Source organism: Mus caroli, unplaced genomic scaffold, assembly GCF_978045245.1.
Source record: "Mus caroli unplaced genomic scaffold, Mus_caroli_1 scaffold_8, whole genome shotgun sequence".
NCBI lineage: Eukaryota > Metazoa > Chordata > Mammalia > Rodentia > Muridae > Mus > Mus caroli.
In genome coordinates this window covers 12,912,222-12,926,658 of record NW_028227263.1, presented here as the reverse complement: position 1 = coordinate 12,926,658, position 14,437 = coordinate 12,912,222, and the positions used below count along the sequence as shown (strand labels likewise).

The 14,437-nt window shown below is 51.3% G+C and overlaps 2 protein-coding genes across 8 annotated transcripts in view; one reads left to right on the top strand and one right to left on the bottom strand.

Moving 5' to 3' along the window:
- Lhpp (phospholysine phosphohistidine inorganic pyrophosphate phosphatase) overlaps positions 1-1,540 on the top strand; it is a 96,761-nt gene extending 95,221 nt beyond the window's left edge. Inside the window, exon 7 of the mRNA XM_021167621.2 lies at positions 681-1,540. Within this exon, the coding sequence (XP_021023280.1) occupies positions 681-777 (97 nt within the window). The 3' untranslated portion in view covers positions 778-1,540. The remainder of the gene's footprint in view (positions 1-680) is intronic.
- Positions 1,541-6,739: 5,199 nt separating this feature from the next.
- The window catches only part of Fam53b (family with sequence similarity 53 member B), a 117,590-nt gene continuing 109,892 nt past the window's right edge, over positions 6,740-14,437 (bottom strand). For 6 of the 7 annotated variants that reach the window (XM_085841225.1, XM_085841224.1, XM_085841227.1 and 3 more), the window contains one exon: positions 6,740-10,744. In XM_085841225.1, coding sequence (XP_085697351.1) covers positions 10,373-10,744 — 372 coding nt within the window. In that variant the 3' untranslated portion in view covers positions 6,740-10,372. The remainder of the gene's footprint in view (positions 10,745-14,437) is intronic. The other variant, XR_015047801.1, reaches the window with a different exon arrangement.

The following is a 14,437-nucleotide window of genomic DNA, read 5'->3' as shown; positions in this document are numbered from 1 at the left end:
GAGTGTGGCTTGTTTCTCGAGGGTTCCTGGGATAGAGGCTTGGACCCCAGTGTGACCGTGTGGGAGTTGCTGGGCCCTTGAATGATTAGGGATCTAGGGGAAGGATACTGAGTTACTGTTCTCACGGCGTTTGGGGAGGTTCCTTTTCTTCCTCCTCTTCTTTCTCCTCTTCCTCCTCCTCTCTTTCCTCCTCCTCTCTTTCCTCCTCCTCCTCTTCCTCTTCTTTCTCCTCCTCCTCTCCTTTCTCCTCTTCATCCTCCTCCTCTCCTTATTCCTCCTCCTCTTCCTCTTCTTTCTCCTCCTCCTTTCCTCTCCTTCTCCTTCTCTATCTACATTGTCCTAGAACTCCCTCTAGACCAGGCTGACCTCAGACACACTCAGAGCTCTGCCTGCTTCTGCCTCCCAAGTGCACGCTCAGCCTGCAGATGGTTCTTGTGGACACTGAGCAGAGGAACTGGCTCAGTAGTGAGTTCCTAAAGTTGAAGCCTGAACCCTGGCTCACTCTTGCGTACCACACAGTGTCCTTGTGCTCTCTGTGAGGCCTAATGTAGGGTTTTCAGTCTCTAAAGTTGGAAATACATAAATACCTTTTCTTTGTAATGTTACCTGGGCTCTAGTATACAGTAACAACAAAAATGGGCTGATCTCCTGCTAGACTAACCTGTGGTCCTGCCCTCCAGGCCTGGTGATGAGCATCATCCAGAAGTACAGGCAGATGGGTACGTGGACAACCTTGCGGAGGCTGTGGATCTGCTGCTGAAGTACACGGATAAGTGACTGGCCTTCAAAGACAGTGGACAAGGGCACCCCCTGCTCCCATACTCCATCACTGTGCCCTCTTCCCACATACTTCCAGGGCCCCAGGCTACCCAAGGCTTTGCCTGGACAAATGCTGGAAGTTCTAGGGTGCTTGTTCCTCGGCCAGAGCCAGCCATCCCCTTCATCACCCTCCCTCTGCTGACTCCCTGTCAACATTCCTCCCTCCCTAGCGTCTGGGCAGAGGTTTGTTCCCCTCCCTGGCCCATGCCATGTTTCCCCTAATGACATCCAAGAAGGTGGAAGAGACCTGTCAGGCCTCCAGAAAATGAAACCCTTGGGCTGAAAGGTCCCTCTGAGACTAAGTCCCTGAACTCCTTTAGTCACCTTTGGCACGTGGTCCTTTAACTGACCATCCAATTGGATGAGATGCACTGCCTCCTCGATGAACTCTCTGAATGAGAGGAGCCTACAGAAACCACAGAGCTGAGCCAGCCTGCCCACCACCCATAGCCCTATCTGGCCCCAGTCAGAGTGACTGATCAGCACTCTGTCTTAGGAATCAATGCCAGCCCACTGTTCTTCCTGGCCCCATGAGTTACCCAGACACAAGCTGGGATAACTCAGGAAACCGAAGAGTACCCTCCACAGAGAGAAACGTCCACCTCTACAGTCAAGACTGCAGGCACAGAAAGCACCTTAGAGTTGGGATGGACAGACTTAAACATGTTGTTTCCAGGGTACAGAACAAGCTAATGGCTCAATAAACTTGACCCCAACAGCCCCCCTTTGACTCAGCCTTTCTTAGTAAGGGTCCAGAGTAGTAAGAGAATGGAGACCCCCAGCAGGGTCTTAGATTCCGACGCCTCTGAACAGTAGAGAGGAACTTCTCCCCTGCCCTGACCTCTAAGAAGTTAAGAAATAGACTGGCAGGGCGTGGTATCGCACTCAAAGGGAAGAGGCAGGTGGATCTCTGTGAGTTCAAAGCCAGCCTGGTCCACAAGGGAGTCCAGTACAGCTAGAGCTACACAGAGAAACCCCATCTGGAGAGAGAGAGAGAGAGAGAGAGAGAGAGAGAGAGAGAGAGAGAGAGAGAGAGAGAGAGAGAGAGAGAAAGAGAGAGCGAGCAAGTGAGCGAGCAATGACGTCTGGTAGTGGTCAAGGAGAATTTCTTTCTCTCTAGTGGGAGAAGACAGACCAGGACAAACACTAGCACTGTCTCCCATATTTATTCATATATTTAAAGATTTTAAGTTCCATTTGTGTGTGTGTGTGTGTGTGTGTGTGTGTACAAGCATGCCATAGGTACTCCATACTTATGGAGGCCGGAAGAACAGCTTTTTGGAGTCGCTTCTCTCCTCTGCCTTTCCATAGGTTCCAGGAATCAGACTCAGCTGGTAAAAGGCAAGCTACCTTTCCCAGCTCAGCCCTCGTCAGCCCCCCGTCTTCATAACTACAACAAAATAGCAGAAGCAGGCTAAGCGTGCTGGAGTTGCATGCTTCTAATTCTTGCATGTAGGGCTGGCTCATAAGCAGGATTGTCACAAATTCCAGGCCAGCTTCAGCTACATGGCAAAAATGTCACAAAATGATAACAAAAAATAAAAGGAAAAAAAAAACCAAAAAACAGAAGAGTGGGTTTTGTATAGCTCAGTTGAGAAGGCTTGGAGGATACAGTACCAGCCTTGCCCAAAGTCTCTCATCAGACCTCATGGGATCTTCCATGGTGAGACAGGAAGACGGGATGGCCCTTTTGATCCCCCCAGCTGATATAAGAACTTTCCACAGTTTAAATGCCCTACCAGCTCCTGACACCACCACACAGGGGATCAACTCTCCAACTTACGGCTTTGAGGGCAACACAGCCATCTCAGACCATAGTGGCCCACTAGGCCCAGCAGTGGTGAGCCATGCTGTCCACGGTGGAACCAGACAAAGGGCCTTCTCCAAGGGGCCCTGGGACAGTATTCCCTCTTACCCCATGTCAGGTTTCAGAATCGGATGCATGGACAGCTGTTACCGCTGTTTCTTCTCTAACTGACCCAGATGCTGCTGATGAATCTCCTTGGGAGACAACTTCTCATAAAAAGAAGTCAGCTATGGAATTAGCCCAGTGGGTAAAGAAGTCAGCTGAGATAAAGCTTGCTGAAAAGGAAGTAGCTGGGAGATGTTTCGGTCAGTTAATTGTTAGCCATTTGTACTGGCTAGTTTTGTGTCAACTTGACACAGCTGGAGTTGTCACAGAGAAAGGAGCTTCAGTTGAAATGCCTCCATGAGATCCAACTGTAAGGCATTTTCTCAATTAGTGATCTAGGGGGAAAGGCCCCTTGTGGGTGGGACCATCTCTGGGCTGGTAGTCTTGGGTTCTATAAGAGAGCAGGCTGAGCAAGCCAGGGGAGGCAAGCTAGTAAAGAACATCCCTCCATGGCCTCTGCATCAGCTCCTGCTTTCTGACCTGCTTGAGTTCCAGTCCTGCATCCTTTGGTGATGAACAGCAGTGTGGAAAGTGTAAGCCAAATAAACCCTTTCCTCCCCAACTTGCTTCTTGGTCATGATGTTTGTGCAGGAATAGAAACCCTGACTAAGACACCATTTAATCAAGAGGCTGGAATTGACCTCCCTCAAACTACCAAGCACTTGGGAGGCAGAAGCAGGCAGATCTCTGTGACTTCAAGGCCAGCCTGGTCTACAGAGTGAGTTCTAGAATAGCCAAGCCTACACTGAGAAACCCTCTCAAGAAGACCAAAGAACCAAACAACAACAGAAGGTGTTACCAGTATGTACTTTTTAAAAATAATTTATTTTTATTTTCATAGGGGTTTGATCCCTGGGACCCATATGACAGGAGAGAATTGACTCCTACAAGTAAATTGTTTTCTGACCTCTATACCTAAGGCTGTGGCCCATAGACTTGCACACTCATATAAATAAATATAGTGAAAAATAAAAACGTAAGGTAGAAAGATTGAGGGAGACATCTGACACTGACCTCTGGCTTACACAGACATAGGCAGGCAGGCAGGAAGACAGACAGACAGACACACACACACCGGGGGGGAGGGGGGCGTAGTCTGAAGACCAAAACTGAGTTTGACATCTGGCCTCTGCATGTGTGCACTCACTGTGCAACTGTACACACGTAAAGGAGTCAGAGGTCCTCTGAGATTTCCCTAGACAACGACACTCCCTCTGGCACGGTGAACACACCAGCGGGACCTTGGTGGACAGGTTGACCTCTAGGCTATTAGAGGAACAAATCAGCTGAGTATCTGCATCAGGATGAGGGGGCCACCAGTCAGGCCAGTGCCATTCACCTTCAAGGGATGGCCTTTTGCCTCTTAGCTGGATATACAGGAAGCTCCAGTAGAGTTTCCCAGTAGCTCAGGCCACTTGGAGCCATTGCAGTGGGCTGTGCTTGCTGATGAGTGTGACCCATGGGTATTGGGGTTCTCCCCCCTCCCTTTTTTTTTCTTGTCACCAAGCTGACTCTCCTTGGCTGGTCTCTCCAGATAATCTGGGTTTTCTCTTTCTGCCAAGGAGTGGGCTTCAGGCCCTATATGATCTGGTCAGAGACCACACTATACTCTGAGCCACAGTTAACTCAGAGAAATGGTCCTTAAAGTGACTCTTCCAAGGAGTCTCTAGGAGTCTCTAGGAGTAAAAGACAGAGTGGAGACTCAAGGTCTAGCCTGTGTCTTATGCTCTTTCTGAAGACGGATTCGAAGATGCTCCCTCCAGCCTTGCCTGCAATCCCGTGAAGATGGCCTGTGGTGACCTCGGGGCTGCAATCATCCAGTGCTCAGCGGTCCTCTCCCTCCTGAGAGGCTCCATTCCTACTCCCCTAGAGGAAATGCCCTCTTGCCTTGATGTTTCTCAGGGTGGCAGCACTGCCCAGCAGCACAGCCCCCCCTTCTCTTGATCTTCAGCTGCCTAGTAGTCACCCACAAGGGACTCATCTGCCTTTGACTCTCTTACATCCTTAGCAGGTGGAGCAGGCAGGAAGAAAGCCTCCTGCAGATCTCTTTAAAATGGGAAGACCCAACCATGTGCTGAGTCTACAGGGTGCTCAGGGACCCACCTTAGAAGTCAGTGTGATTATAATTATCACACCAGCTTTTCCATGGATAATATAGGCAGACTGAGCATTTTGCACCAAGCTTTGGGGTTGTAGGAGCATTATTACGTAGGAAATACAACCAAAAAGTTAAAAAAAAAAAAAAAAAAACAGTAGCCACTTGAAGGTCTGGTCACTGCCCAGGTTGGGCATTTAGGGGGGAGGGACTTTTCCCTATGCACATTTTGGGAAAGAGCTGCTCTCCCAGAAGCCCGTTGGCTCACCATTCCGTGTGCAGACAGGGGGCCTACTTGGTGATTGGGAACATCCCTTGGGAATATCCCTAGATGGGTGGACCCATGAACCAGACTGCAGAATGCTGAGGCCTACTGCTGTCAGACGACAGGGCATTGAGTGAGCCCAAGCCTGGCTGTGAACAGGAACCTATTTTCAGAAGACCTCAAATTTGGTGCAGGAGACAGCAGTGTGGGGAGGCATCAGGACAGAGGCCTGTGCATGTTGTCAACTTGAGCTGGGGCAGGGCTAGAATGAGGCTGGTACCACTGGAGCATAGGAGGTGCAGGTTAGGGGGGCATTTGGGTCATTCAAGTCCATTGTGAATCTAAGGAGCAGGACTGTGCTTGTGGCTTTCCTGCCCTCTGTCCTGCTATTGTGAACTACTTACCGTATATGAAAGGCAGAAGACTGGTGTCCTAGGAAGACTGAATGGCCAGCCTGGGACCTTGCTCTCACGCCCTGATTTTAACTGTGTATATGGTGTGTGGGTGTGTACCAGTGTGTATGTGGTAGCCTTTACCTGCCAAGCTATGCCCACCCCCAATCACAAAGGGTGGCTTTGTGGGGGGAGTTCTGAGACAGGATCCTGATATTTAGCCCAAGCTGGCCTTAAATACGCAATCCTCTTGCTTCAGCCTCCTGAGTGCTGACTAGGGCTACAGATATGTGCCACCACTCTGGAACACTTCTTTTTTCTTTCATATGTGTGTGTGTGTGTGTGTGTGTGTGTATGTATGTAGTTTATGGATGTTCTGCCTGCATGTCCCTATGCCATGTACACTGGATCCCAGATGCCGCTGGATTCCCTGGAACTATAGTTCCAGATGATTATGGCTCCTGTATGGGCGCTGAGGATTGACTCTGGGTCCTCTGGTTAACCACAGAGCCATCTCTCTGTCCACCGCTTCTTAAGATACACATTCACATATAGTTTGACAAGGGATCTGTTGCCAAAAGAGCAAAACAGAAGAGTGGTCCAGGATATCACCTCCAGACTATGATGGTCTGGCCATAGCAGAGGCTCTGGGAGAACATTCCATGGTCAGTTACAGGGACCAACACTGGGTGACAGACATTAAGTGTACCTCTCTGCTGGGGTCCTCAGGACTGCAGACACAGTGCTCTCCTGAGCTATAGTTACTCAGGTCTCTGGTTTGGACAGTAAGCACTGGACTGTGTGCCCATCCCAGGGGTGAACTGTGTGTTCTTGTATCTCCACAGCCCAAGAAGCAGAGCTCTGAACTGGGCTGCCCTCCGCGGGGGTAAGGCCCTGAGCTGACAGCTCAGCTCTACGGCCTCCAGGGTTCCTTTGTGAAGGAGGAAGTTGGCTGCCCAGGCCCCGCAGGTCTCTTTAGTGGCCTGCCTCTCAGCCAGGTCAGCTTCCTGTCCTGCTCCCTTGGAAGTAGCAGCACAGCCCCCCTGTGCCAATGTCTCTGGCTCCTCTGCGGCTCCCTGCGATGGTGACTGTGGCTATGAGCAGCAGTTACTCCCACAGCCACCCAGCACTTCGTCTTCTCTCTGAGGCATGGGGACAGAAGTCCGTCCTGTAGTTCTCCCAGTCCAGAGCTGACAGGAGAGCTGCTGGTTCACTGCCCCCAACAAAAAGCACACAGCCATGCGCGGGCAGCCGGGTGTTGGACCAGGAAGCTTTATTTACACAGTAAAAGGAACAAGCAAATTCCTGAGACTAGAGTGGCTGTAGTGCAAGACAGTCACGGCCTGTGGGGGGGAGGCAGGCGGCGGTGCGTGGTGCTAACGAGCAGACCCAGCATGGGCAGCCTACAGGCTGCAGCCCTGGTGGGTTCTGACTCACCGCACCATTCACCACACTGCCTCAAACAGTACCGCTGCTGCTGCTGCCTGGCTGGGACGGCACACGTGGCCCTAGCACAGCCTGTGGGCTCATCTGTCCCTGATCCCTGGGCGCACCCCCCAACACTGATGATGCAGTTCATTTGCCAATGAGACTATGCTACGTCAGGCTATCCTATCTAGCCTAAAGGAGCTCCATCAGTCTGCAATTCTAGAGTATCTTTCTCTTCCTCCTTCAGGGGCCTGGCACCAGGGGCAGGGGTGGGACCAGCAGCATGGGCATGGCAAGGGGCAGCATCATGGGTTGTATGGGCGGAGCATCCCTGAGCCCTGGACCCTGGCTTACGTTTTAAGTGGCCATCATTCAAGTAATTTTAACCACATCAGTGGAAATGGAGTGCAGGATCCAGGGATGAGTTCTAACTGCTGTGAACACTAAATGAACCCATAATAAAGTATGGCCATTGGTCTGCATAGGAGACCCATCTAGAAAGTGGGGGAGTGGGCATGTCCTGTTTAATGTGGGCCTTCATTTTATTTAACTTTCTGCATACAAATTTAGAAAACTTTCCTGCTACAAAAAAAAAAAAATTTTTTTTTTAAAGTAAGGCTTTCTGAGAATACACGTGTGGGCAGAACAAGTTCCATGGACCTACATGAGGGAGCCCGTGGTGCTGGCCAGCTTCTACCTTCACCACCCAGGAGTAAGGCAGGAGTGGGCAGTCATGTAAACTGTCTAGGCTGCTACCCTGAACTCAGGTCAGGTACCTGGCTTAGGGCAACTCTGTCGGTTCGGTGGCTTCTGGAGTGAACGGGATGTCAGGCTGCTACCCTGAACTCAGGTCAGGTACCTGGCTTAGGGCAACTCTGTCGGTTCGGTGGCTTCTGGAGTGAACGGGATGTCACGTGCTAAGAGGCCCAGTCGGCTTTGGTGGAGGCTGCCTAGGCAAGTGAGTGATCAAGCCCACCCTCAGCTTCTCTGGGGTGTGACACTCACAGGCAGGATGAGAAAGGATCCCTGTGGGGTGAGCCAGTCTGCCTGCTGCCTGTGGTGCCAAGTACACAGGAGACAGAGTGGACCCTCTCAGGTGAACCTTCTTCCAGGAGATCCAAGACCAGAGGTCTGGGGGCCAGTGAATGGGGTAGATGAATGGGTCTGTCTGGGTCACACAACTGCTGAAAGCTGACTGGAAACCTTCTAGACAAAAACCTGCTTTACTTGATGAAAAGAACTTCAGAAAGCAAATGAACACACTAGGCAGAAAAGCTACCACCATCTTTTCTGGCTGCTTTTGCTGGGTGCTTGGACTGAGGCCTTAGTGGGACAGTGACATCAAGAAAAGCCTGAGGAAGCTGCAAAGGGCCAACCCCCACCCCCGGTTTGGAGTACTGCTGCCCAGGGAACAGTCTCCTAGAGGCAGGAAGCAAAGATGAAGCTGTCACTCAGCAAGTTCCTGTTTGTCCTTCCGCCAGCAGGCTCAAGAGAGCTAGTCTATGGACAAGCCAGCCACACATCAGCCTTAAGACACACACCTGCCATCAGGTCCCAGTCCTCAGGAGAGGCAGCTGGCAACTGTTCTGTGCTTTGGCCTTAACAGCCTGTGTGAAGCAGGGGACAGAGCCCAGCCTCTCCTTTCCTCAGGGGGATAGCTTTAGGGACCATAAAGTTCTTTCAGATAACAGAATCCCTCACTGTGGGCTTTCTGGGAACCAGGGCACTGGGGTGTGCATCCCACGCCCTCTCAACTACCTTCCTCTGTGATTCACCAGGCAGGGCTTGTAGGTCATGCCTCCACCAGCTTTCTACTTTGCTTTCTCAGTGCCCCCAAGGCCAGGTGGGCCCCGACCACCACCACGTGGACCCACCAGGCTACCCAACCTGGGGTTATAGGAGCGGGGCTTCCTGTACTTTGGGTCTGGTTTTAAAGAAACATTGCCTATACATCAGAACTTGAGCCTCGGTTCTTCTGGTGAATAGACAAATTAAAGTTTAAGCAAAAGGATCCCATCAAGGTCTTTCTTTAGGAGAAAGGTAACAGCCATTTGGGCTCAGCCAGCAGACAGTGAAACCTCAGAGGGTAGGCACAGCAGAGCAACTACAAATGTGCCTAGATCACATGTCCACAAACCCAAGAGAATGCACCAGTTATTTTTAGCCTTATGGGAAAACAAGCCACTTGTGTAAGCCAGCCCACTTGCTATTGTCTGCAGAAGATGCCAAGTTTGCTAAAAGCCAGAGTCCCAGAGTGCACAGCCCCGTAGCATGTCTGCAGGGAGGACTGAGGGGAGCTGCCTGAACGGATGCCCTCTGGGAATTATGCTGGGAGTGAGGAGCTGCAAGGGGGAGTGTGATTCAAGCCATGCTGTGGCTGGGCCTGCAGAGGAGAGCCTCAGGGCTAGGCTCACATCAGTGGACTGGGGGTTGGGGGGTGTCTTGAAGCCAACGGCGGTATGCTTTCATTAAAGCCAGCAGTGTCTGTGAACAAGCAACAATGTGCTAGGAATGTGGTGGAGGCTTGCAGGCCCCCAACACAGACTGCTACAGAGGGGAGCCTGCAGAGTGGCTAGCCTGCAAAGCAGCCAGCAGACATCCCTCTACCCAGGAATGTACACAGGGCCGAGACTCCTGCACCTGCTTGTAGATCCTGAGGACACTATGAAGAGGTCATCTTGCCACTGACATCTCTATACACAGCTGAATTCACTGAGCTCAGTTCAGCTCTCAGGGACTGGGGACAGAAGGAAGGCTACCAATGTCAGCCTTGCCAAGGTAGCCCCTGAAGTGGCAGAGGTGTGGGTGATTCTTAGTGACATGGGAGAGCTGGTGGGCCCACCTTTCAGTCAACACAACCACCAAATGCCTACCCAATATGGATGGCTTCTGGTCATCCCTAACTATCCCCTGATCCCGAAAAATGGGACATGGATTATCCCAGAATCCCTGCCAGTGCCCCAAATGGATTAAGGCCACACGGTCTGCTGTCACTACAAGAGGTGTCTCCCGAACCTTCCCAAGCCTGGGCCAGGGAGACCTGGGAGAGAAGGCACGGAGTAAACTAAGTAAAGGAGGCTTTGGGTAACTCCCCAGAAGGAACCTGAGCGAGGCTATAAGGGGGCTCAGGCCCCCGGCATCCTACCTGAAGGGTGCAGCTGGCCCAGGCCTACTGGAAAATGGTGGCTACCCAGCACTCCATAAGGAACAAAGAGGAGGACACCACACCGAAAACCTGTTTTGGGCTATAGTAGTTCCATGGAACTGGTGGGAGGCCAGCTGTCACCTGTGAGGTGTGGCCAAGTTGCCTTCACAAATTTGGGCACTACAGGGTGATGGCTGGTTCCTTTGAAAATGGGTGGGCTCCATTTTTTGGAGGAGCCTCTGTCAGACCCAGGAGCCAGGTCCCCCTTGGAGTGACCTAAGGCCTAGAGGAGTGCCTCCACCCCAGGCCAGGGCCCTCAGTTGTTCTCTATCTGCTCAATGTCCAGCTCGCCATCCAAAGAGCAGAGGCTGTTCGTGCAGGCTCCCCGGTCCCGCCAGGCTGTGGCCGGATCCCCCTTCCTGCAGCAATCCTCATCTAGACTGCAGCCATCTGACTCGTCACAGGATAGGTCCTCCTGGCAGGTGAACTGGTCATCAAAGGAGTGGGGAGCAGGCTCAGGAACAGGCTCAGGAACAGGGGTCCCAGCAGGAGTCCTGCCCCCTGGGCTGGAGGCTGAGAGCAATGCGGTCCAGGATCGGGTACTGCTGACGAGGGCAAAGGGGCTCTGGGAGCTGTGGTCGTCCACCCCCATGTTCAGGCAACTGAGGCTGCTGAAGGTCTGACAGTTCTGTGGAGGAAGAGATACAGTGGTCAGTGAAGAGGCCAGACTCGCTTTGGAACCTCAGACCACACATCCTACAAAACCACACAAAGCCTAGTTGGTAGTTAATCTGCCAGGCTGTAGCAAGATGACCAAGTCTGAGGATGGTTCATGAAGAAGTGCCTCTGGCCACTGAACACAACCTGTGGCCAGTCACTACATAAAAGGCAAAAATGCGATGAGGTCCAGCTTGTGGGCAGCTGTGGTGAGGTGGGCAAACCTCAGACTTAATAGGTGGCCTGGTAACAAGATGTCCGATCTAAGGCTATTTCATCACAGGTGTCCTTTGTCCAACCAGGACCTACTCCCTCTTCAGTGTGCACATCCTTACCTAACATGATGTGTGCAGTCAGCCCTCAGTTGAGAACTATACCTGCTATGGTGTAAATGCTCAGCAGCGGCTGCTAATACTGTGCTCTTCGCTCTTTATGTGCCGATACAGTGTTTTTTCCTGAGTGTTTTTTTTTTTTAAAGATTTATTAATTTATTTATTTAATGTATGAGTACATTGGCTGTCTTCCAACACACCAGAAGAGGGCATCAGATCCCATTACAGATGGTTGTAAGACACCATGTGGTTGCGGGGAATTGAACTCAGGATCTCTGGAAGAGCAGTCAGTGCTCTTAACCGCTGGATTTTCTCTCTAGCCTCTTCCTGAGTGTTTTTTTAATCTGAGGTTTTGACTGAGTCTGAGAAGACAGTTTAAGGTCTGTGTGAAGAACAGATACAAGACTTTTTTCTTGGTGGTACTGGAGGCTGGACATCCAGAGCCTTCCATGTGCTAACTTTATCCTCTACCTGAACTACATCCCCAGCCCCACATGAATACCCATGGCCACACTGTATTAAATAAAACTAGTGAATGACCCAGATTCCACATGTCCTTTCAGACAAGAGACACAGACTAGGGTGGCAGTGAGCTCACTAACACAATATCATGTTTTTTACGAGAAGGGGGCCAAGTTAGATGGAATCAGCACCAGGCTACGCTGTGGCCATAACCCCTACCCTACCCACTTCCTCTGTCCAGAGAGAGGTGGGGCGGGGCAGGGCAGGGAAGGGCATTTGAGATCTTTATCTGATGTCTTAATTGAGTACTATCAGAACCATTCGGGGATCTGGTCTTATTTGAGTTCTGGGTTCCTCCTGAAGCTGAAGAAGCTGGTATCTAGAGGACAGTACTTTTGACCCACACTGATCTGCAGCAGGAGGAGCAGGCTCGACTGCCTCTAGCCCTCAGCCGCTGGGGGCCTCAGTGGCCTCATCGGAAGGAGGTGTTATTTATAGTAACAGCCGTAGGGAGGAAGTGTGGCTGCACAAGAGCTTCTCCCTGGTGAGGCACCAGGGATAGTGAAGGCAGCATCGAAGACAGTACTGTCTTAAGCCACTGACCGGAGTGTCAGGTGGTGCCACCAAACCATAGATTCAACAACACAGTTCGAATGTGGGTCTCCTAAGCAGACGTGGACAGGGGCTGTTGCAGCAAGGGGCACTCATGGCCCACCTGACTTCCCTCAAAGGCCCTGTAGCAACTGGGGAAAGAGGCTTTGGCTTTTCCCCAGTGCACAGGAACTTAATAGCACCTTCTGCCTCTGACCTGCCAATGAAAGGCACAGACCTGTCCCAAGGGCCCCAATCCTTTCAAAGGCCAAAGTGTTTGAAATAAAGATGTCTGCTGGCTGCCACTGCAAACAGGCTATTAAAACAGGCTCAACAGACAGAAGATGAAAGGTGCTCTCTCTAGGGGAAGGTGGCTGTGCCTGTCACAGGCACACACACTGTTCCTGACACTCTACAAAAGACACCCTCCTGATTGGTTCACTTTTCTTGGGCTCTTTCAATTAACAAAGAAAGGAGAGGCCAACAAGCTGGTTCACTGGACAAAGACAAGGCACTAAGCCTGATAACCTGAATTCAATCCCTAGAGAACTGACCCCCCAAAAGTTGTTCTCAGACTTCCACAAGCTCACAACAGTAAACACACCCATCCACAATTTGCCTAATAAATAAATATCAAGAAATAAATAAAAGAGAAAACAACAGGCTGAGGTGCTGAGGGGCTCAGCTCTGGGTTTCAGGCCAGAAGACCCCCCAGCCAGCTGTAAACCCCTGCTGATGCTGGGATTTGCTGTCTAGTGTAAACCCATAGTCACAGGATGCATTCCTTCATTGCCACAGCAATATCTGGGCACACCTCAGAGGTCCCTTCTGCCTTCCAGGCTACTGGCCTGAGTTGAGTGAGACATCATGGCACAAGAAAGATGGATCAGTAATGGCAATGCTTTCCTGGGACAAGCTGAGTGGGTAGAGGAGGCCTAGGGGTGAGGCCAAGACTAGTCAAGGACTCAGGAGCTCACAGAGCCCAACCCCCTCTCCTGCATCTCTGGATACGTAAGTACTGCATCTTTTTGCCTGAACAGGTGTGTAATTGTAAACAGCAATGTTTACACCTGAGAGCCTCAAGTCCTCGCTGACTGCTCTGGCTGGGTGATGCCAGCACTACTTGAGTATCACCACACCTGTCCACTGTGCCAGATACCAGATGCCACAACATGCCTCACTCTTCTCTGTGAGCTCTAAAGTGAGCAAGGGCAGGGCCTGGGGATAGATCCCAAAAGAAATACCCCACCCTAGTGCTCTAGGGCTGTGCCCTCCTTCTTATCTTGCTGGAATCATCCTGTCTCATCTTGATCTTGCCCAGCAGATGCATATGTGGCCAGATTGTGTGTTCCAAATTCATATGTCAGTGCCTAGAGAATCAAGAAGCGGGGTCATTGGTGGGAGCTGAGGTCACAGGGTTAGAGCCCCTGGTGAGTTGAGAATTAACTGTAAGGATGAGAAACCCCCCCCCCTACCCCTTTGTCGTGTCAGAATCACAAGAAGAGGGCGCAATCCCTAGCAGGCATGGCCCCTTTAGTGCAGGGACAATGACCTTCCAGGCCTCTAGAACCAAAGCCCACTCTGTTGTTCCTAAGTTACTGGCTGTAGGGGTCTCCTGTTACAGTGAAAACACTAGCAGTTATGTTAAGCATGTGACATAGCCCATGGTGGAGTACCAGGGACCCATTTGCTGGACCTAAAATCTACCAAGGTCACTTGGCCATTTCAGAAGTAAGGTCGGCCTCATATGGCATCATGGCTTCAGGCAAGCTATCTCAACCCCTGAACGTTGGTCTGTCTGTTAAATATGGGTGGCCAAGAGCATCCTGGGGTCATGCCTCCCCCAACAGTCTACAATAACAGATTTTTCTTTCTTCATAGCAGGGTGGGAAGCTATGAGGCCTGGGTGATGCATTTTGTTCCAGGCAAACCACAGACTACCACAGAAAACCCCCAGTAGTCCTCAGAGTCATTTATCTGTCCCCTGCCTGCAAAGCCAGTGTCATTTGGAAAACTTTGATGACTCAGAATTCAGTCATTTGGCCAAAGTGAAAAATGAGAACCACCACATAATCCAGTGGCAAGACCCACCCGCCAGGGGACACTGTGCCTGTGGCCACAGTGGGGCAGTGAGCCTGCTGTCCAGAATCTCAGCCCATTGGTGGGTAAGACACTCAGGCAGTCACACATGGAGTTCACCCATGCTCAGACCCACCACATCTTCAGCACTGCTTGCCTCCCCTCTTCTAGCAGCTCCTGCCGTTCCCATGCGTGAGGAG